Source organism: Bos taurus, chromosome 24 (assembly GCF_002263795.3).
Source record: "Bos taurus isolate L1 Dominette 01449 registration number 42190680 breed Hereford chromosome 24, ARS-UCD2.0, whole genome shotgun sequence".
Lineage (NCBI taxonomy): Eukaryota > Metazoa > Chordata > Mammalia > Artiodactyla > Bovidae > Bos > Bos taurus.
This window is the reverse complement of record NC_037351.1, coordinates 25,313,222-25,337,870: the sequence shown is the minus strand read 5'-3', so window position 1 is coordinate 25,337,870 and position 24,649 is coordinate 25,313,222. Positions and strand designations below refer to the sequence as shown.

At 36.0% G+C, this 24,649-nt stretch overlaps 1 protein-coding gene across 3 annotated transcripts in view; it reads right to left on the bottom strand.

Annotated features, from left to right (window-relative positions):
• The window catches only part of TRAPPC8 (trafficking protein particle complex subunit 8), an 83,449-nt gene that overhangs the window by 5,177 nt on the left and 53,623 nt on the right, over nucleotides 1-24,649 (bottom strand). For all 3 annotated transcript variants that reach the window (XM_024984432.2, XM_024984433.2, XM_024984435.2), the window contains 9 exons: nucleotides 22,028-22,182; nucleotides 17,141-17,583; nucleotides 15,474-15,621; nucleotides 14,375-14,471; nucleotides 12,253-12,321; nucleotides 12,104-12,162; nucleotides 10,718-10,891; nucleotides 7,095-7,196; nucleotides 3,315-3,460 (listed from right to left, as the gene is read on the bottom strand). In XM_024984432.2, coding sequence (XP_024840200.1) covers nucleotides 3,315-3,460; nucleotides 7,095-7,196; nucleotides 10,718-10,891; nucleotides 12,104-12,162; nucleotides 12,253-12,321; nucleotides 14,375-14,471; nucleotides 15,474-15,621; nucleotides 17,141-17,583; nucleotides 22,028-22,182 — 1,393 coding nt within the window. The remainder of the gene's footprint in view (nucleotides 1-3,314; nucleotides 3,461-7,094; nucleotides 7,197-10,717; nucleotides 10,892-12,103; nucleotides 12,163-12,252; nucleotides 12,322-14,374; nucleotides 14,472-15,473; nucleotides 15,622-17,140; nucleotides 17,584-22,027; nucleotides 22,183-24,649) is intronic.

Sequence of the window (24,649 nt, the reverse complement as noted above, 5' to 3'; positions counted from 1 at the left end):
CTACCTCTGAAATACTCCTCAGCTTTTCCACTCACTGACCACGATCACCAGCTCTCTCAATTATGCTTCTGATCTTCAGTTTCACTGGAATGTCCAATCATTTGACCCTCTAATTCACCGATTCTCAACCCTGATTATTGTGGTAATGGTCATTATTGTTTAACAATTATTCACTCCCCTCACATTCCAGCTGTGTGATGGGGGATCATCTTTGTTGACTGTGAAGGAGAGGCTATTTGGCCAATGGAGTAATAATGACTGATGCAAGCAGAAGCTTTAAATGTGCTACTGCAACGTGGCTCACTTTCTGTACTTCAGAGATACGCCATGAGAAGAACAGCTAGTTGCTGCCCATTTGGACTGACCCCCAAAATACATGTGCACAGACGTGAATCCAACCAACCCACAGACTGAAGGAGAATCGAAGTTGTCGATGCTCTGCACACCCATGAGCGTGGGAATAATAAGCTACTAAATTCTGGAGTGGTGTCTCACAAAGCATTATTGTGGCAATCTGAGGATTTATTTAAAATATACAGACACCTGGGTCCTATTCCCAGAGGTTCTGATTTAACTGGCCTGAACATCAAGATTTTAAAAATTCTCCAGGTGATTCTAATGTGCAGCCAAGTTGGAAGAAACTGCCGTATCTTATCCTTCTCGACCCTTCCTTGTTTTCACATATTTCCATGCACAGTTTGAATTCTGTGATGCTTTATTTTAGCTCACTGTTCTGCTTTAGTTCGATCAAATCTGTCCTGTTTTACATACTTCCCTGCACTGCCAAGTTTCTATGATGCTTTTCAACCCTAACAAAATCACACGAAGAAGTCCTTCATGTTCCAGCCTCTAACACACAGCCCAGGTTTTAACCACTAAGCAGCACCATGGAATCTAAGATGTTCAGGAAATACATGATGCAGGACAGGGTTTGATAAACAGGGACAAAGTAGAACCGTGAGGTAAAATGAAATATTATGGAATCAAAACTGTCTATGGAAGTGTGTGAAATCAAGACAGGTTCAGTAGGGATAAAACATTTCTTTCCTCAGCTTTGGCTGCACATTAGAAAACTTCAGGAACTCTGGATGTCCTGCCTGCACCCTTGGCCAATCAAATGGGAATCTCTGGGAGTAGGATCAAAGCATCTTCCTTTTTTTTTTTTTAATTTCCTCAAGTGATACCAGCATGCCTCTGTCAGTCAAAGGCACACAGACTGAGTACCGAGCAATTAAGACCCAGACAAAGATTTAAGACCAAAAGTATTTAAAAATAACTTAAATGGCTAAAATTTTTAGAAGTCTGACAACAGAAAGTGTTGGTGAAGGTATCAACAGAAGGAACTCCCACGTACTACTAGTGGGGATGTACTAATTAGTAAAACTAGTTTGAAAGAAACTGGGCATAAAAAGAATAAACTCTGTATAATACCACTTATACAATAAAGTTCAAAAACCCCACAAAAATCAAAATACGGAGATGTAAACTTGGTTGGAAAATTATAAAGAGGAGCAAAGAAATGACTGCTAATACTGGGGATGGACGGCAAGTACACAGGGGGCTTGAGACTGCTAGCAATTTTTAAATTTCTTCCCTAGAGATGATTTTTTGGTATTAGTTTTATGGAAAAGAATCACTGTGGCCACACATTTTCAGTTTTGAGAACTTTTCTATGTTTTATACTTCCCTGGTGGCTCAGATGGTAAAGTGTCTGCCTAAAATGCGGGAGACCTGGATTCGATCCCTGGATGGGGAAGATCCCCTGGAGAAGGAAATGGCAACCCACTCTAGTACTCTTGCCTGGAAAATCCCATGGACGGAGGAGCCTGGTGGGCTACAGTCCATGGGGTCGCAAAGAGTCGGACACAACTGAGCAACTTCATTTTTTAATGTGTTATATTTGACAATAAAAAGGTTTAAAAATGGTTGGCACCATTCAAGTTACGTTTTAGATACTTCTGATGCTCCTAAGTCTCTGTGAAGGTCTTCGTTTTGCCCAGCACTCTGTGTTCTCAGCCAGCTTCTCATTCCTCTCAGTAGTTATCCTCAAATTTCACTTTTAAAAATTCTCTACCCTTTCTCATTTCCTAGAGTACTTTGAGTACTTAACCTTGCTCCTACAAACTCTCTAAAAGGGAGGCATGTGCAGACTTGTTAAAATTTCTCCCTACTTTCATCTTTCTGTCCAAAGCTAATCCTGCCACTTTTTTCAGCGTTACCTTTTCATCTATTAAGGGTTTTGTTGCCCTTCTTGCGTCCCATCATTTCCTTCAAGACCATAAATACAATCTGTATCTTCTAAGTAAGAAAACAGTAATACTGAAGGGTATTCCCTGATCCCTGTTCACAGCCAGGCTTCTTGAAAGGCTGGTGGTCTACACCAGTATCCTTACTTCCTTCCCACCTCTATCTCTCCTCAAAACCTACTGTGTCATGCTTCCACCCCCCATACAGTTAAGAGTCTTCTCAAAATCAGGAGTGATTTCTTTATCGTCAGAACCAATGAAACGACTTTTTGCAGCCACTTTCTTCTCCTTGAACTGCTCTCACTCCACCTCTTTGATCCCACTTTCTACGCACTGGTCTTGTCTTCCTAATTCTTTGACTGCTACTTCTCAACCAGTATTCTTGATGGACTCCTTGTTCCTTAGCTCATCTCTCCAATACCACTGTTCTATGGGTCATCATTCTCTTTTGTTCTATCCCACCTCTTCCCTACCCCTACCCATGGTGCCTTCACCAAAATTTACACCTTCAATTCTAATTTACAGACTGGCTCTAACAGACTTCACTCCATCTTGTTTTATATCTGCAAACCAGCTCCTTTTTGAAGTATCACCTGACTTAGGACCTTTTATTTTAGAACCTCAAATTTATGTAATCAAACTATTTGTCAAAATTATAAATACATCACCCCCCAAAAGTTTAACACTTGGTAAACCTTAAGCCAATGATGCTGTCTAAACGTAAACTGATGAATCTATACCATAGTCATGTCTCAGGTTTATTCTGTATCTAAAACAAAAACAAAATGATTTACTATTTTTCTTTTTGACTTAATGATAAATATGTTCATCAAAAGAAAACTTCTGACAACTAATTGGCTGAGGAAATATCCATCTATTAATTACAGTAGCAACATATAATAACCATAGTAACACGTAAATTACTTAATGGCAATTTCTGTAGACTCAATATTAGTCTAGATTTCTTCAATATTTGTGTGAATGCTATTAATAAATGTGTGGATGTGTGTGCATGCACATACAGGTGTGTATATTGCAGAAAAATTTTAACAAAAATACATCTCAAACCTTTTTTGACGAAAGGGATGATTAAATGATTCTGGATAGTGAAGACTCGTTTTAATAAGATTAGAAAGCTGCTCTGCTGATGGTCTTGAGGAAACTGTAGTGTTTTCTGGCCTGAAAAATTTTAATAGTTCCATTTCTGGTGGCTCCTGAGAAAAGAAAAAATACAACAATAGAAACACTGCCTTCTTAAAGTAAGGTTTAACAGATACAAAACAAAAGAAGCTAAAACCAGTGGAAATAAAGTAAAGCATGTACAATACTTTTTCTGCTGTAAAAACTAACAAACTAACAGTAGGAATCATGTGCAATACAACCTAGGATAAAAAACTAGGATCTGTAATCATTTATTCATTCTCTATTATGTGCTAGTGTTAACTTGATATCCAAAAATCTCACATAGTAGTTCTATAGTTATTTAATACTTCAAGACTTAATTTCCTCATACGTAAAAATGGGTTCACAATAATAATAATTTCAAAAGTTGCTGTGTTTCTCATCTAATAAAACTACTTAGTACTTAGGCTATAGACATTCAATTGTGTATCATCTGCTTCGAGAGTTTTTTAAAATATTCTCCTTATTTATTTATGGCTGCACTGGGTCTTCCTTGCTGTGGGTGTGCTTTCTCTAACCGCAGTGAGTGGGGGCTACTCTCTATAGAGTTGCAGTGCACAGGCTTCTCACTGGATGGGTTCTCTTGCTGTGGAGCACAGGCTCTAGGTGCATGGGCTTCACTAGTTGTGGCTCACCAGCCTAGCTGTCCCCAAGCATGTATCTTCCCAGACCGAGGATCAAACCCATGTCCTCTGCATTGATAGGCAGACTCCCAACCACTGGACCACCATGGAAGTCCTCTTCCTTGATTAATTTTTTCTCCATTTTCCTTTACCATCAGAAAATTTTCATTTTTTAATTTCCTGGTAGCCTAGTTGGAATCTGATCTACACCCAGGACTGGCGAACCACATCCCATGGGCCAAAGCCAGCCTGCTTCTGGTTTTTGTAAAGAGAGTTTTATGGAAACAGAGCCACATCCATTTGTTTACATACTGGCTATGGCTGCTTTGGGACTCTAAACAACAGAGATGAGTAATTTTGACAAAAACCTTCTGGCCAGCAAAGTCAGAAATGTTTATTATCCAGCTTTCCTCAGAAAAAGTTTGCTGACCCTTGATTTATACAGCTGCCAAAGCAATATTCAAATTTGTTTTTAACTTATGAGTGAGAGGAAAGTGACTGTAGAGGTTTACTCTGGAGGAGGAAAAACTTGTGCCTGGAAGCCAGAAGGAGCTGAACGTCTGAAGTTTCCCTTCTTAATCTGGGTCCTGCTTATACTGGAGTGTTCTTCAATTTGTGAAAACTCACTCTTCTGCATTTTTGTTAAACTTTAATAAAAAGTTCAAAAAATATCCTATTGTTTAACATAGTATAATCATCTAAGATAAACAAGCTGTTATTTGAGGCTTCTAAACTATACTGAATCTCTACATACCACCTACCAGGAGGCAAACACATGAACAACAGCCATAAAAGGCTACCAAAAACCTGACGCTAATTTACTGAGGGAATACTGACAAAAGCGTCCCTCTCTGTCAGCTTAAAAGCAGCAACAATTTTCACAGTGAGTGCTGGACAATTTGTACAGTAGTTTTTTCCAATAAGGGTGACAGACAGTTATACTCCAAGATAGAGAGTTCCATCACAAGAGAGGCAAGATATACTCCCTGTTTTATAAGTAAGCTAAAGTTTATCAAGTTATGCAAGTAAATTGCACTAGGTCATCAATCTTAAAGTCTCTGAGCTCCATATATATTATCCTCAATATGATGAACATGCCATATCTCCCAACTCAGCTAATCATGTCAAATATTTCAAAGGTGAAATACAGAGAAATAAAAAGGATATGCCCTAGATAGTATTTTTGTAAAATGGGAATATAACATGAGTAAATTTTATAGAGAACACTTTGTTTCATTTTATAAATGAAAATCTTGCCTTGAGATGTTACAAATTATCAAAATATGACAATTTATAAATAAAATGAGATTTTTAATTAATCAAATCAGTTTGAGGAAAAAAACTTTCTGAAAGTACAAAACAGATTTGGGGTTAAATATATCTTCATTAAACCTAACAGAAAATTACCATTAGTCATCACTAAAGTAAAAATCAATTCAAATTATATTATTACCAATGGAATGTAAAGCTAGTATACCTAACTTTGATGAGAAATCACATTTACATAGTCCCAAATTATCTCCCCACAATTACTTCTTCTTATAAATAAAAAGAAAAATAGTAATACTGTGGAGAAACATGGCAGGTAATATCTTAATCAAATGATCCATCACCTATAATGGCACAAATTAATATCAAGTGCCTTTTTATTTTTTTTTAAGATTTTTTGACATGGATCATTTTTAAAGTCTCTATTGAATTTGTTACAATATTCATTTTGTTTTACGCTTTGGTTTTTTGGCGCTGAGGCGTGAGGGATCTTAGCTCCCCAACCAGGGATCGAACCAACCCCTTGCATTGAAAGGCAAAGTCTTAACTGCTGGACCATCAGGGGAGACTCTCATGTGCCTTCTGATGTAATACACTGACAGGGATATAACATCACTTAAGAAGTATTTCAGTTAAAAATGTGTAACTTTAATTTGATCATAAGAAATATTCAAAGTATTATTTTACATTAAAATAACTGGCCAAGGCTCTTCAAAAATGTCTACATGGTAACTGAAAAATAAAGGTTCAGAAAATGTTCCAGATTAAAAGAGACTGAAGAGACAAGTGAACACAGTGTGCGATCCTGGACTGAATTCTGAATGGGAAAAAGCAAACCAAGTCTTATAACTAAGACCGTCGATGACATCTGAATTTAGACTGTATATATGAGTACTGCATCAATGTTAAACTTCCTGAATTAGTAATGGTTTCTGTGATTACGGAGAAGATTGTCTTTGTCTTCAGGAATACTCAGTCAAGTATTTAGGGGGCAGATAGGCAGATGTCTGCAACTTACTTTGAATCACAAGACTAATATGCTTAAATTTTATTTATATATATGATGAGAACTTTTGATAAGATTAAACAGTATTTTAGGAGAAATGAGAAAACAAACAGTACAGCTGCTGCGCAACTCCAGAGGCCCTCCTTTACACTCTATGACCAGTCCCATTAAGTTTTGCAATGGTGTGGGCCTGCTGAACAATAAGCAAGGTAAGATAGAGGATATAGTTCCTTCCTCTCATACAAGTCAATTCTTTTTATAACTATGAGTTCTAGATTCAATAAAGAGTATATCTTAGGAAACTCCAGGATCACAAATGCATCTTATGCTCTTATTAAGGGCTGCTGCTGCTAAGTCGCTTCAGTCGTGTCTGACTCTGTGCGACCTCATAGACAGCAGCCTACCAGGCTCCCCCGTCCCTGGGATTCTCTAGGCAAGAACACTGGAGTGGGTTGCCATTTCCTTCTCCAATGCATGAAAGTGAAAAGTGAAAGTGACCCCATAGATGGCAGCCTTCCAGGCTCCTCTGCCCATGGGATTTTCCAGGCAAGAGTACTGGAGTGGGGTGCCACTGCCTTCTCCATATTAAGGGCTAGCAAACTTCAAAATCAATTTGTTCATTTTTAATTTTAATCAGCTTTCTGCCACCAACCCCCAATTCAAATCTCAGTATAAAAGCTTGAAGAAATCAGATACCTTCTAAAACGCAAAACAATCAAACAAACCCCCCCCCACAAGTTCACAGGAGGCCCTAAAGCATGTCATTACCTGTTTCTGAGGATATGAAAAAGCTTCTTTTCCTATAGTGCGAAGAACAACATGGTGCTGACCTTCCAAAATAAGCTGCTTACTGTCTTCCACTACATAAGCCTAAGAAGAACAAAACACAAAAACGTTACCCCTGCTTGGCAGTAACCTCAAAAGTAACCAAGGCAAAATCTGCTGGAAAGTTGAGGTATTACAGCTAATATCTATCAAATACCAATACTCATGACTGTGTCAGCATTTCTAACTTTTATTCATTCCTTCAATCAATAAAGTATCTGTCAAAATCTGCTCTGCCTCAATATAAAACAGTTGGCCTGGATATTGGAGAAACAAATCTTGAAACCTTTCCTAATTTTCTCTAGAATGCTTAAGAAGCTAGCCCAAAAAGAACAGTGCTATACCGTAACACAAGCTTTTTTCTTTACTGGATTGACAATATACAGGCAAAAGGCTTTTTCTTATACTTGTGCTTCTAAGACATACCAGAGTTATCACATAGTAGAGCAAAATCAGTGAGTATAATTGTAAATCCTGTAAGTGGAAATGCCAGGTCCTTGGAGATCTTAAATTTAAGTACGTAAGCTTAAAAAAAAAAAAAGGCTTTTTTTCTTCTTATACAATGGCCTAATTTAATCTATATTAAAACTCATTCCAGCATGTAATTCTTCTTCTTGAACTTCTTCTATCCTGGAGAAAATAAAATCTCTAAATGGCTCTGATATACTTAACATCACATTATGCAAATACAGATAGTTAAATTCTTTTTTTTTTTGACAAGCCCAATTTTTTTTAACTATTAGACTCAACAGATTCAAAATTACTTAGTCAAATGCTATAAACATTCCAAAAATGTTTATTTTCAATTTCTATACTTAACACGTGTGGCAATTTGCCATCCACTGATCACACTTGGAGAAGTGCTGCACTAAGGCCCAGGCAGGCCCAAGGCCTGCTTAGCATCCATCCACACATAACTGAGAAATGCAGGAGGAGTTAAATAAATACTTGATGAAGTGATCTTTAATCGAGAATATGACAGCTGATAAAGTCCTGACAAAGGACACACATCTCTTTCAGTGGTCTTGTGAGATCAAAAAAAATCATGCATAACCCTATAATGCAGTCTCTCCTGTACAAAGTCTTCGTTTTTCAAAACAAACCTTTATTTTTGGTTAAGAATAATTATAAGCTGTATTACACCCCCTTGGGCTTTCCCTGGTGGCTCAGATGGTAAAGAATCTGCCTGCCATGCAGGAGACCGGGGTTCAATCCCTGGGTCAGGAAGATCGCCTGGAGAAGGGCATGGCAACCCACTCCAGTATTCTTGCCTGGAAAATCCCATAGGCAGAGGAGCCTGGGGGCTACAGTCCATGGGGTTGCACAGTTGGACACGACTGAGTGAGTAACACTTTCACACTTTCAATCATACCCCCTTACAACTAATTTTTTTTAAACAAAAATGTTGTCCAAGGTCTTAGTTTTCTTCTGAATCGTATTTTATTAGAGTGCTATGTTCCCTAAGCATCCACTCCACAACTTATATGAACTGTCAGGTTTTCTTTCAGTGAAGGGGATACTTTGTGCATTATCCAGAGCCCTCACTAAGGAAAATCTACTAGTCACTTTCTCAAATGAGCTGAATCATAAACTTATCACATACCAGACAATATCCCATCCTTTAATCTATTCAAACTTCCATTTCCTAACTGTGGAGCATCACAGTCTTGGGTAGTTTTCTTCTTCTTCATGCGATCAGCAATAATAGTAGCTGATTTTCATTCAGGGTGATTTTTAAAATGAAAACTCACCCCTCCAACCAAGGTTACTGTGGGCTCAACAATAAGTACAGAATACAGCACACATTACTCAAGATCCTATCTCGGATATATTACAATTGTTACATTGCAGGCGTTTGTGGAGTGACAGCTACAAATGCATAAGGTCTATTATACACTTAATGGATGGTTGGTTTACATAAAGGGGCAATGCTATTGAGGCTAAAAATAGAATTTTGACTCAAAGCTTCAAGGACATTTGATTTCAAGGTAACAATGTATAATTTATCCTTATAGCATTAAGCATCTTTACCTTCTATAATCAACAAGAGTCAATTTGCTTAAGTACTTTTATTGGAACTCATGTAAAGCCAGCTTGGTTTCAGGAAAGTTGATTTAAAAATGTACAGCTTGGTAAAAAGAACACGCTAGAACATCTGAATTAATTTAAAATGCACGTTCTGATCATCTACCATGAACATGTCCCAGTGTTAGGCCTCTGTACTGGACAATACAAAATAAAACCTCTTCACATAGTTCAGGTGAATATCCCTAGGCAAGGTCCTAAATTTCAGTGTAGAATCATTTCTAAAGACACATACTTAAGATACAAAAGGGTATACTGTGAGAAATAAATCTCTGTATTATAGTTCAAGTTAACTTTGCGTGCGTGCTAAGTCACTTCAGTCATGTCCGACTCTTTGCAACCACCAGGCTTCTCTGTCCGTAGGGATTCTCTAGGCAAGAACTCTGGAATGGGTTGCCATGCCCTCCTCCAGGGGAACTTCCCAACCCTGGGATGGAACCCTCAGTTAGGGGAGACCAATGCCTAAATTACCTCATTCTAGTCTGCCATGCAGAGAAGGCAACGGCACCCCACTCCAGTACCCTTGCCTGGAAAATCCCATGGACGGAGGAGCCTGGTGGGCTGCAGTCCATGGGGTTGCTGGGAGTCGGACATGACTGAGGGACTTCACTTTCACTTTTCACTTTCATGCATTGGAGAAGGAAATGGCAACCCACTCCATTGTTCTTGCCTGGAGAATCCCAGGGACAGGGGAGCCTGGTGGGCTGCCATCTATGGGGTCACACAGAGTCGGATATAACTGAAGCGACTTAGCAGCAGCAGCAGCAGTCTGCCATGAGTATGTGTAGATGGCATTTCAATCTGTTTGTTTTTTTTTTTTAATTAAAATGGTATTTTCAAACAATCTGGAAAATTTCAGAGATCAACAATTAGGTAATTATAAATAATTTTTTTGTTAATTAGAGTGAGATAATCATATGGCAGGGTTATATTCAACAAGAAAGTCCTCATCTGCTAGAAAAGCAGTTTGCAAAATGCTTTTACAGATGAAATATTATGTCATTAAAAATATATAGTACAAAATAAAATCAAAGGAAGGTAAAAATAAAGTAAAGGAGCTAATGGAATACCGGTGGAAAATGAACAGCAGCAAATTAGTGGCTGCTGGAGCCTGAGTAATGGGTACCTAGAGGTATGTGGTGTTATTTTTCCTTTTACAGAGTTTGAAAATGCTCACAATAAAGAGTTTAATAATAGCACTTTGCTTTCATGGAGCTTATGTTTTACAATATTCTCAGTACCTCTTGTAAGTAGTAAGTAACAGAATAAAGTCATTTAATTTGAATGAATATTTTTTCCTTTAGGCAAAAAAAAAAAAAAAAAAAGTCATCTGGAATTGTTAACAAAAAGTTATAAAACAGCTTTCAAACTCAAAATTGGAAAATTTAAGCAGAAAAAATATACACAGTAGCTTACATTTACTGTTCAGCCTAAGAATCAAGTATAAATAAGGCTTGCTGAAATAATTTAACAACACATACCTTCCACAACACCACAATATTCAAATCCACCTCATTGCACTTCTGGATTAATTTCGTAACATCCTCTACTGACTGTTTTCCTGTATGCACCGAAGACTGGGCTTGTGGTTTCTTCAATTCAGAGGATAAACTCCTATAGAAGAAGTCTGCACATGGGCTTGCTGAACTTACTATCTGTTAAAAGGAAATCACTTGTCTATATGTGTTTTCAATTAGATATACCCTGCCAAAATTTGTATTTCTACAACTTATACATTTCTTATCAATTTGGTTGAATATAAGAAGGCCACCCTAATGCTTGAACACCTAAAATATTTGGTACAAATTACCCTGAATCTTAAATCTATACTGCCATGACATTAACTTGGACCTTCCAAATATCCAGGGAAGACAAATGGGTATTAAAATAAAATAGGAAGTTAACTGTTGAGAATCTGAAGAACATATATATAAATATGTATGTATAACTGAATCACTTTGCTGTGAACACTTGAAACTAATAAAATATTGTAAACAATTCTTCAGTTTTAAAAAAAGTAGATTGTTAAAAAGAAAAATTTTAAATTATTTTTTCCTATTTAAAAATTTGTTTTACTATTAAAAAAAACAAGTATTTCCCAATCAAATACTTGGAAGACTAGGTGATACCCAATGAAACACAACTCAAATGAAATTATTGGCATTAACTTGGCTTTTACACTTGAAGGGAGAGAATAAGGGAAAAGACTTTTAAACAGACTCAGAACTACAGAATTTCCCCTAGTTAATAGAATACTGTGTTTCACTTTAGAATCTCGACACTTAATTTCCTGTATTATAAATTCTGTTAAGCAGATGTTAAGCTTCCAAGTTAATTATTAAATATTAATAAATATGTAAGATTTTCCCCCTCAGACATGAACTTTTTTCTGTTAAACCACTGTTCACATAGTTCGCTGGTTACAAAAATTACAAAAAATTTTCAGTTATCTCATTACCCAAAAAAAAAAAAATTACAAACAGCTTATTATTTGGGTCTCAGAACCATTTGATATTCCCAAATCCAGGGGATCATCATCTGTATGTTCCACTGTGATCACTTTTCCAAATAGGTAGGTTCTTTCCTATAATCCTGTTCCTTTTTTTAATGCCAAGAGCTAAATTTATCTCCTGAGTATCTTACAATCTAAAAGAAAGCTAATTTTAAATTACTAATTAAAATGGCATACTACATATAGCATTTTTATTTGATTTGGGACATGACAACAGTTGCAAAACTCAACAAAGCTGACATGTTCATCCACCAAAGAATTTAGAGATTACCAGAGTAACAATTTTGCCAAAACAGTCAAGATACTCCAGAACTATAACTTTAAATATCAAATGCTATTAGGTTTACTTGCATACCTGTTCATTTCCAAAGATGATATCTGCAAAGGTGTATTTTTCTGAGACCTCCGTAACAACTAAAAAATGGAGGAGAACAAACTAATCATATCATTGGCACGAAACAGAAAATGACCATTTAAGAAAGTGTGACACTAAAATGAATTTACCTTCTTCTTCCTTACATTGTGTTGCCTTGAAACAAAACTTTCCCTTCTCCCTACTGGCAAGTTTGGCGTCTAGAAAAAGAAAAGAGTAAATTTCAAAGATATTTCTCCGTTTGTAAAATGGTAAAACCTAGTTCAGTACTCAGACTTCTATAGCCAAACTGGAAAACATTTCATCATTAGAAATAATGTTTAATGGCATCTGGTCCTATCACTTCATGGCAAATGGAGAAACAATGGAAACACTGACAGACTTTATTTTCTTGGGCTCCAAAATCACTGCAAATGGTGACTGCAGCCATGAAATTAAAACACACTTGCTCCTTGGAATAAAACCTATGACCAACCGTTAGACAGCATATTAAAAAGCAGAGACATTACTTTGCCAACAAAGGTCTGAATAGTCAAAGCTATGGTTTTTCCAGTAGTCATGTATGGATATGAGAGTTGGACTATAAAGAAAGCTGAGTGCCGAAGAACTGATGCTTTTGAACTGTGGTGCTAGAGAAGACTCTTGAGAGTCCCTTAGACTGCAAGGAGATCCAACCAGTCAAACCTAAAGGAAATCAGTCCTGAATATTCATTGGAAGGACTGATGCTGAAACTTAAACTCCAATACTTTGGCCACCTGATGCAAAGAACTGACTTACTGGAAAAGACCCCAATGCTGGGAAAGATGGAAGGCAAGAGAAGAAAAGGACGAGAGAGAATGAGATGGTTGGATGACATCACGTACTCGATGGACAAGAGTTTGAGCAAGCTCCAGGAGCTCTTGTCGGACAGGGAAGCCTGGAATGCTGCAGTCCACGGGGTCGCGAAGAGTCAGACATGACTGAGGAACTGAACTGACTGAAAAACATCTTTGCTTTTCTCTCAGTGAAGCAAATCTCATTCAATTCTTTAAAAGGGTAAGATTAAATTTTCCTGAAATTCATGTTCATACAGATAAACAGAAATTTTGAAAACTTAGAATTTGGGAGCCAGGGAGCACACAACCCCACCATGCTATCATTTCATTTCCTATCAGTATTTTTCCATGTGGATAATTTGTATCAATATTATTATATGCACATAGTTTGCTATGATGCATTTTCCCACTATATTACAGACACATTTTAAAAGCTTATATATTTTAATGACAACATGAGTTGTAGCTTAATTCACATTAAAGATAACATTCAATTTTTCCCTATTAAACATAACCCTGAAATAAACTGCTCTCAATATATGGATCTTCTTATATTTTGAATTAATTCCTTTGTATAAATTCCAAAAATAAGGATTACTGTGAGGCTAAGGGTTTAAAACATTTTTTTAATCTTTTAAAATACATGTATAATTCTTTCTAGAAAGAGTATCATTTTGCCAGCTTCAATCTATTCTGACAAGCACTAAGCACTCTCATATTACTGGCAAGATGATAAAATGATAGAAATATTTTGGAAAACAATTAGACAATACATGTCACAAGTGTGCATGTTCTTTTAAGTGTTATATGGGTTTGGAAATACACAGAAAAGCCAATCAACATACAAGTATGATTATATACAGAAAAACAGCTTACCAACAGTAAAGGAAACAAAGAGAAACTAGTCTATATGCTTCTGTACTATTTGAAATTTTGACTGTGACCATATACTCAAGCACTACTTTTACAATCGAATTTTTTTTTTTTTTTTTGATAGATCATTTCTAAAAGTCACTATCGAATTTGTTACAGTACTGCTTCAGTTTTATGTTTTAGCTTTTTAGCCACGAGACATGTGGGATCTTAGCTCCCCAATCAGGGATCAAACCTGCACCCACTGCATTGGAAGGTGAAGTCTTAACCACTAGACCACTAGCGAAGTCCCACAACTGAATTTTTTTAAAAAAGAATATACAAATAGAAAAGATGTGCAATAAAAAGATGGGAAATCATTGATTAAGATGGGTAGTTTCATTAAAAATCATGCAATGTAATGAATGCACAATTTAATGCTTAAAAAAGTTAATTATAAGAAAAGCACCAATAATCTTATTATATTCTGGTACTGTTCTGAAGAAGAGTAAACTAATAAACTAGTAACTAATAAAGAGTAAACTAATAATCAGAATTTATTCTGAAGAGGGAAAAAGCACAAACCTTTGTTTTCAGAGAGATTTACAGACTTCTGTAACTTCCAGTGTCTACTACTACTTGATACTTGTACTATATGGAATTCCTTCACACCTGCTTCACTCTATCAAAAAGAAGTAAGAGAGTCATTTAGGATTTAGAGGCACTAACTTAGTATATTCTACTGAGAAGGACACTGCTATCAAAGTCACTATCAGTTAACATAAGATGCAATTTTTATTCTGAAATAAATTAACACTATATATTTCAGGAATGGCAATTATTTAAATTCCTTCACAAACATTCTTAAAACAGGTAAGTCATCACCTATCCAAGAAACAGATTTAATTATACTTCTGGTGGCAAATTTTTAAATACTGAAAGGCATTCAGTTATTAGAATCTATCATAGTGAGTTATTTATCAAAAATTATTTATCAATTTTTAATCAAAACCATAGCACTTTCATTTTTTTTTCGTCTTTCTATCACATTCTTATTAAGGCAAAAAAGCAACAAAGAACAGAATCCCAAAATACAATCAACTTGAAATAACCTTACAAATTTATGGAGTTGAAAGAAAAAGGACATTACAGAATTAATAACAATTCAAATCGGTATCTAAACTGAATCAATCTGAAGCTAAGATTCTATTTTAATAAGATCACATTCCCTTCCTTCAAGAATTTTCATTTTTATATTTAGAGTACATAAACAGGAATGGTAAATAAAATGTTTGAAATGCTTTATATAAAGGAAATGGTACTGTTGGAAATGTGTAAGTGAGGGGTTATCAAGTTACTACTGAATGTGAAATCCTAATAGAACTTTGTAAATTTAATCACATCAAAAGACGTTCTCAATGGTGAGACTAGAAAGCATTTTATAAGATCTCTTTTGGGTTGAATTAGTGGTATGTATGGCTATATACCATACGACTATGCAGCATATTAATACCACTAGATCCTTTTATTTGAAGCACTAAAGGATAAAGCCACAAAAGCAAATTGAGAAGTAGGATATTTTTATATTCTATTCCAAATGAACACTCCCTAAATTCCTAGCTTATGCTGTCTTGTGAAGGAAAAAAATTCATTAAAAACAAAGTTTATTTTTAAACCAACTTACCGTATTGGTATTTTCCACATCCACAAAGACTAGCATATTGCCTCCTCTGCCCTCCTCATCTTCAAGAGAATTACTTCTGCAGACAGTGGCTCGCACATTCAAAGATCGGCTGGTACAAATGACTGCAGTATGTCTTAATATTCTGTGACTAAAGAAGTAAAAATTACAAATTTAATCTAAGAACCTCTCCCAGCACTATGATTCTCTAATTCCAAATAAAGTTTTTAAAACCTATTCACTCTCAGGACCATTTATACTATTAAAAAAACAAAGACAATAATGTAAGAGTATCTAGTTAGCCTAACTTTAGTTCAATTCTTTACTCCCAGTTCGGAAGAAAACTATTAGTCTCCCCTTTTCCCTGCTCAAACTCATTCAGAGCACAGACCTGAAAGTAATCATCATATAGTTACGTCTTGATTATGACTCTTCTGATAACAGTTCCAAAGTTCCTGGATGCCTACCAAGTACTGATAAATTACACACTTTCACCTGGCATTCAAGGCTCTCCACAAGAGAACTTTACAATTCAACCTTCATTCCCGTTTTACACATTTTACACTGTAGCCAAACTAACTATATTCAGTTTGTATCTCCTAACTTGTCAATATTTATCCATATATACAGCTACTTCCTGGAATACCCACTACTCTTTTGCCTATACCCTTTGACATTCAAATTCTGAAACCTTTACTTTCTTTGGAAGCTCATTTCACCACTACTACATTCCACAAAGCCTTAATGAATTGCTTTGGCCAGAGGACTCATCTTCTTAAGGGGAATTAACATTTACTGAGGACCTAACAACATACTTTTCCTTACAAGTATTGTATCTTTTTGTTCTCATAGTAAACCTTTTATGATATTTTAAATAGTCAAACAAATTTTAAAAAGTAGCACAATTATTCCAAGTTAATTCTGTAAAAATGACAATAGGATTAGCATGAAATACTCTGTCGTGCAAATATACAAGCTACAGCTCCTTGTGTTTTGATTTCTTCAGAGATATCCATAATACCACCCAAATTACTTGCTCTGCAAACACAAATTTGGGGAGGCAGAGGAGGGCACTAGAGAAAAGGAAAAGTTAAAATAATTTTCTTTAAAAAGGATGACTGTAGGCAACCTGTCTTCATATACTAATGACACTCTTAATTCATGGTACCTGTGAATTTCATTATTATGTGGTAGCTCTGACCACAGAGCTGTATCAAAAAGCCATGAAGTTTACAGAAAGAAGCATGAAAAAGATTAACGTAGCTTAATTTTTTTCCACTTCTGGCTACTCAGATTAGGGACAACCTCAGATAAAAACTTCTTGCATAATTTGGATAATGGTAATTTCTTAGTAAACAACAACATACGTTAACAAATAATAAAATGTTTATTTGAATGGGTATATACTTTCCTGGTGGCTCAGATGATAAATAATCTGCCTGCAATGTAAGAGACCCAGGTTAGATCCCTGGGTCAGGAAGATCCACTGGAGAAGGGAATGGCTACCCACTCCAGTATTCACGCCTGGAGAATTCCATGGACAAAGGAGCCTGGCAGTCTACATACACTTAGTCTATGGGGTCGCAAAGAGTCGGTAACACTTTCACTTTTTTTCATATATACGTATCCTTAATGCAGAGGTTAAATCTAAAAAATTTTGTAATACTCACCGTATTTTAGGCTGCTTTTTAACACTTTCATAGTAAAACAAAAAGTTAATTTCATGGACACCTTCTTCATCTGGCCCACGTAACCACATTGGTAGCTGAACTGAAGCTCCAGGTAGAAGAACAGTGTCAGGAAGGGGAACAGAAATCACCTCTGGCTGACTTCCTATGCCGATGCCAAAGTCCACAGACGAAGCTGATGATACGAGTGCTGTACACACAGAGGTAGAATCTGTCACAACAGTCTTGTAAGCACTACAGTTCTCGGAAGCCGAGGGACTCAGCGGTGTTAGAACAGCTGTGTTACCACCAAAGGTAAAGAACTCTGGACGTTTAGAAACAACCTTCAATCCAGTAAGAGGACATTTGCTGACATTGACAAATTCTACATAGGCTTTTCGGATTTCTCCACAGAGGAGCCCTGTAGGAAAATGTATAAAGAACACCTGCATTGGAGGGAAAAAATATTATTATATTGTCTGTTAAAAATTCTGAACCTCTACTGAATAACACTTTAAGTTGCTGTTATTTCTTTACTACAAGGTTACAAGTATTTTATTCATTCTCTTTGATATCTCCCTGTGTATATGGTTATTAAGAACTCCATGAGTTCTTAGACAGAGACCAATGTTACTCAGTAGCAGATTTCAGAGTTACATATTAAAGGTACAATGTCAACAACTAGAGGGCCACCGGCAAAATTTTCACAACTGTGTAGATTATGGTTAAGACAAGCTATTAAGCCATTTAACATGATTACATGAACAGTTATCAGCTGAAGAGCCCTTAACACTCTCAACTTAAAAAGTAGCTCATCTATTTATTTATACATCATTAAAATGAAGCGATGCACAATAGCTCTGAAAAGAGGAGAACATACAGAAGCATGATTCCATATCCATAATTTTTAAACCTGGTTCTCTCTGAATATCCTCAGGGTTCCCATAACCCAATGTGTGAGGGAAACCTGATCTCACTAACAGATTCTTTATAGACTAAGTGGGAATTTAGTGCAATATTCATGTGGTTCATTCAAGCTATGTTAATGTGCTTGATAACTGGTGCTGCCACAAACCCAACAGGGGTCACAAAATGTGGAAGATAAAAACACACATGTATATGCGTGATTTCTAAATATTAAAAAAAAAAAAAAAACTTTCAACACATGCCTGGCCTCAGGATTTCAGAGAGGGACTGTTGACCTTTACTAAAGAGCTAGAAATATGGACTAACAAAACCATCCAGTAAGTCATTTGCATTTAAAAGATCCACAAGCATAAATGTCAGAAGTATTCTGACAGAATCACAGAAAGGAGGAATGAGAGAGTAAGAGTGTGAGTAGTAAAGGTACAGCTGGCTGTCCCAAAGGAGTTATCAAAGTCCAGTGGAAATATCTGTGTCTTTCAATCTAAGTTTGAATAAGACTTCATTCTGGCCAAATTCTTAAGGCATCAGATAAAATCAGGGGAAATGAGAAGCTTCAGAAATGGACACGAGACAATAAGGGATTAATGCAGAAATCCAAAACACAGGTTAAAAAGTTAGGAAAAAACAAACTAAGCATAACACTATACTGAAAACACAGATAATGTACTCATTAGCCAGTACCAAATAAGCTTAGTCAAATAAGCTAAAATTTGTGAAGGAATATCAATTTTGAGTTGTTACATCAAAACAACCGCATGAGTAACCAGTGAAATAAGACTACTGTAAAGATGCACTAAAACACATAGACACCCAGACAGCATGGGTAAGGCAACAGCACTGGCAGAAGGGGAAGGGTGGTGGACTAGGACCAGTGAGAAACCATATGTAGGGTACTCTGTATATATCTTCAGAATAAAGTTTTACTAAATATACTGTGTTGACTCTAAGGAGAACCAGTATATCTAGCCTTTACTTCAAATGCATTTCTGCTAAAAGTCCTCATAAAAAGTTTATGTTTTAGACAGCTTCAAACTTTAATGGAAAATAAGACCAAGAACCAGGACTTTCACTTCTACTAATTAATCCTCAAGATGTGTGATAGGCATATAAAGTAAAAATGATACACGTAAGGCTAGTCATTGTGATTTCATTTGTAACATCAAGTGATCTGACATGATAGGCAAGTCTGGTTGAATAAATGTCATATATACAACATACTGCCTACAGTGAGAACCTGAAGGGCCTGCTCTTCTATTTTTCTATGTACAACTTTTTTCTAATGAAATGTAAAAAAAATTAATAAGGGAAGAAAAAGTTTTGCAATGACACCGTTTTTTTCTCCAACAGAACTTAAAATATTTCTAATCAGTAGATACAGCTCACAGCTGTATGCTTTCAGTATGCTACACACCTGACAGTTAACACACGACACTTTAATTTTCATCTTTTCTCAGCTTCGGTAATTTTCATGCTCACTTTGTTTTGATTAAGAGACTATTTCATCAGATGTTGTAGATTGATTACTTCTTTCACTACTCCCTTAAACACTTCAAACATCTACAAAATATTTCTGACATAAGGAATGGGAATATTCTACGAATTTTTTTTACTAATATTAAGGTATATTTAATAGTAAGGTACTATTACTCATCCAAATATAATAGACGTTCTTTTAACTAAGTTAAAAATCTTAAATGATGAAAACCGCCAGATGAAAGATAAAGTATGTACAAGTATTTATTAACCAGAAATGAGCACTGACTTCAGTCGAAAGTCTTCTACTTGCCCTATACAACTCTTTATTTTTTATTATTATTACTAGTGTTTCCTGCATTGACAGGCGGATTCTTTACCATCAGGCCACCAGCGAATCCCCCGTACAGCTCTTTAAATGCAACATAATTATTGTTGCTGTTTAGTCACTAAGTCATGTCTGACTCTTCTGAGACCCCCATGGACTGCAGCCTGTCAGGCTCCTCTGTCCATGGGATTCTCCAGGCAAGAATACTGGAGTGGCCTGCCATTTCGTTCTCCAGGGCATCTTCCAAACCCAGGGATCAAACCCATGTTCTCATACTTGGGTGGTGGACTCTTTATCACTGAGCCACCTGGGAAGTCTGCAACATAACTAAGCAGGTATAAAATCTGGGCAGAAAACATGCAGCTCAACAATACCTTTTGCTCAACACATACAGATATCACCATTTTCATGAGCATGTTACCGATCCCACCACTATAAGTATAGGATTAGTACCCATAAAATCATCCAATGAGAAAAAGGAAGTAACATCCAATTAAAGGGCATCATATGGACTTAAAGAAGAAAAAAAATCACATGGGCAAAAAAAATGAAGACTAACCAACCTTATCAGTTATCAAAGAAACGTCATTTTTCACCAGCCTGATTTACAAAAGTTAAAAAAATAAATAAAAATAAAAACATGATAGTATCCAGTATGGCACTGACACAAGGCAATGGTACTCTCATTCTGAAGGAAAAGTGTCAATTCTGAGAGGCTTGCTAAAGGTAATTCTGTGGTACATTACACAATTGATCCAACAATTCCATTTCTAAAAGTCTATAGCCTAAACTAGAGCATGGACAAAATATATACATAATGTTTACTGCAGAACTGTAATGATGAAAAGCCAGATCCATACCCATCGATACATAAATGACTAAAATACAGTATAATGTATCTAAATAAAGGCATACCTTATGTAGCTGTGAAAGAATTTTTACTGAATGAGAACAAAGACCAGGTTTTGTTGAGAAAGGCAAAAAGCAAGTCACAGAATAAAATGTGCAGTATGATTACTAAAAATATATACAAATATACAAGGAAAGGTCTGAAAAGAGAAACATCAGTTTGGTATCACTGGCTGAAGGTGAATGACTAAGCTTCTAACCCCCCCCTTCCAGGGCAATCTGAGGATGCAGGAGGAAGAACCTCCTTCCAGGGTTCACACTTATACTCCATGGCTGTGCCAGCGGCCTGCCTCTCAGGTAGCTGATTCAAGGTGGGCCACAGTTCTCTCCTAGACACTTGATATATCTTGTAATGAAGTGGCACAAAGACCAGAAGTTGTAAGACTAATAAAGTTGTATCAAAATAGGAGTTTGGGATGGACATGTACACACAGCTGTGTTTAAAATGGATAACCAACAAGGTCCTACTATACAGCACGTGGAACTCTGCTCAACGTTATGTAGTAGGCTGTGGGAGGGGAATTTGGAAGAGAATGGATACATGTATACGTACGGCTGAGTCTCTTTATTGACCACCTGAAACTATCAAATATTGTTAACTGGCTATACTCCAATATAAAATAAAAAGTTATTTAGAAAGTAATGCCTTCTAAAGGTTTTACAAATTTCCCACAGCTGCTGAGTCCTTATTCCTTCTTGAGCTTACTGTTCTATGATGGTTTATAGTTTCCATGAGGTTATTCCCAAATCCTTTGAACTAAATAATAGGTGTGGGGAGGGCGGTGGTGGCAGTGGGTTTAATACTACCTAGCATCAATTTCTATCTTTTGCAGCTAAAAGACTGCATGAAGGCATGACAGTGTGGGACACAAAGAAAGTGAAATGAATATTGCTTTTATTCATACACCTATCTATACTGCTTAAACATTTTATAAAAATTAACTGTTATTTTTATATCTTACCCAGAAAGAGTCACTGATTTTAATAACAATCAAAGTGTTCTTTTAGAAGCTTTTTCCCAACTTCTATTAATATTTTGAGGATTATATCTTATAACCTGGCTGTGACTTAATGCCAATTTGCATGATTATCTTGTCTTTGTGAATTACATCTATTTAACATTAGCTTACCAAGAATTTAAAACTGCACTTCAAAAATCAACAATCTCAAAGTCTAAAATTAATCTATCCAAAATATCATCCTCACCTTAGAGATAAATTATTAAGCCCATGAATTTTTAAAAAGTGAAATACCTCCAATAGTGGCATTTCCTCAGTAATTATGGGATCTAGACGTCGATCAGGACCATATTTAATAGACGTTTTCTCTTCTTTTGTGTTGTTAAGTCGAGGACCTTGAATTTCTAAATCCTGTCTCCCTCGGACTGACATACTCAAGGAATGTTTTCCTGAAATAAAAAAACAATCAATGCCCTAAAATAATTTGATAAGTTAACTGACATCAAGTTAGCCTGAATATATGAGTACTGTATGTTTCAGATTATTTCTAGAAGAACTCTAGACAATTACCAATTAACATGGTTAAGCAAAGAACTAAGCGTATTTTATGTTCAGGTTGAACCACATCTACTATTGCATGCTGCTTAATTTCTCATTTTCTTAGGACTTACTTTGCAGAAGGACTGTACATCATCAAATGGGAAGTTTCTGAAACCTATAATTAACCAAAAAGACCCATCTGACAGAATAGCTATTCATATTCAAATATATATACTAATTTGAATTATTTCTGGATTATAAATAACTACACTTTCTCAACACTTAACTGTACCTTCTCAATAGACTACACAAAGAAAATTATAACATACATAGCTTTCTCAAAATTAAACTCATTTAATACGCATGTGAGCTTTTCCCCAAAAACTTCCACGCACTGCACGCAGGTGTGAAAATAGCAAAGGCAGACAACTGTATTTCCTGCAGGAATACTTAGAACCTATCGCTCAGTCGTGTCAAACTCTTTGTGACCCCATGGACTGTAGCCTACCAGGCTCTTCCGTCCATGAGATTTTCCAGGCAAGCATACTGGAGTGGGTTGCCATTTCCCTCTTAGCAGGAATACTTAGAACCTTTAATATGCTGAAGCTCACTGTGATATGCTCAGACTAGACATACAAGGTAACATTTCCATTACCTCATTTGACCCAGATCCCTATCAGCATTTTACACTAAAACTTCATTTAAATTCTACTATAAGGTACAATTTATTTTAATAGGTAATTCAGAGTCTTCGCCCACTAACATCATAAAAAATTTATAAATTATTTATTAATGCATGTATTTGGTAACTTGAATGAAGTAATTAGCTATAATTTATTGACAATCATAACTTTGTGGTACAAAATTAAAATCATAGGTTAGTGGGAAAGGAAAGAAGCTTCAAAAAGTTTTTAACACTCAGCTAACTTACTTTAAATATTTAAAAATTAACAATATTATTTGTAGAAGAATCTCCTCTGGTGTTTGTCAACCAAGAATTATACATGTAGTACTAAACTGCAGAATACTATACTTTAGTGGCAATTTTTTTTTTTATAATTTTTGAATTCTTATGGATTCATTCCATTTCAGTATACGGTCCAAAAAAATGTTTTACTAAATTACCCTAGATATGCAAGCAAGGAGAAATTTCAAACTGAACTTTAAAAGAACCAACAAATTTTCCAAGTGGTCCCAAAAGATTTCTCAATATTAATAATAAGCTTTTATAAATGCTAAATTCAAGTCTGCTAACTATTAATTTGTTAAAAATAGACAGGTATTAAAATGAAGAGACAGGAGAGAGGAATTTTATAGTAAATTCTCTCTCTAGTCTTGTCAACTTAAACTCAAATAGCAACATATAATTATTACAAAATAATGAGAATGGTTTCCTGAAATTAAAGGAAAAAAAAAAAAAAAAGACAAGCTGTGTTAAACATGTATCTGGTAGTTTTACTCTTCAAAAATTTGTAAAATTTATCAATTCTGGGGAACCAAGAATACCAGCTTAACTCTAAATCCTTCTCTTTTTACAAAACAGATGACAGAATTTTATGTCATTTCACATTCAATGATGTGGAAACACTGGTCCTTAGTTCACTCTATGTTTTTATAAATATTCAAAAAAAAAAAAAAGACTATCCTAAGTCAACCTTTGTACTGGCAGCAGACATCTCAACCAATGGTTCAGCTCAGTTCAGTTCAGTTCAGTCGCTCAGTCGGGTCCGACTCTTTGCAACCCCATGAACTGCAGCATGCCAGGCCTCCCTGTCCATCACCAACTCCTGGAGTTCACTCAGACTCACGTCCATCGAGTCAGTGATGCCATCCAGCCATCTCATCCTCTGTCGGCCCCTTCTCCTCCTGCCCCCAATCCCTCCCAGCATCAGAGTCTTTTCCAATGAATCAACTCTTCGCATGAGGTGGCCAAAGTACTGGAGTTTCAGCTTTAGCATCATTCCTTCCAAAGAAATCCCAGGGCTGATCTCCTTCAGAATGGACTGGTTGGATCTCCTTGCAGTCCAAGGGACTCTAAAGAGTCTTCTCCAACACCACAGTTCAAAGGCATCAATTCTTCAGTGCTCAGCATTCTTCACAGTCCAACTCTCACATTCATACATGACCACAGGAAAAACCATAGGCTTGACTAGCCGGAACTTGTTGGCAAAGTAACGTCTCTGCTTTTGAATATGCTATCTAGGTTGGTCATAACTTTCCTTCCAAGGAGTAAGCGTCTTTTAATTTAGAATACATTAATTTAGAATTTACTAAATGTGGATCAGTAACAAAGAAGAAAAATACATAGGGTAGAACCACAGAATTAACAAAAATACATCAGAAGGGAATAAAGTTGTTTTTTTTAAGCAACTGCAG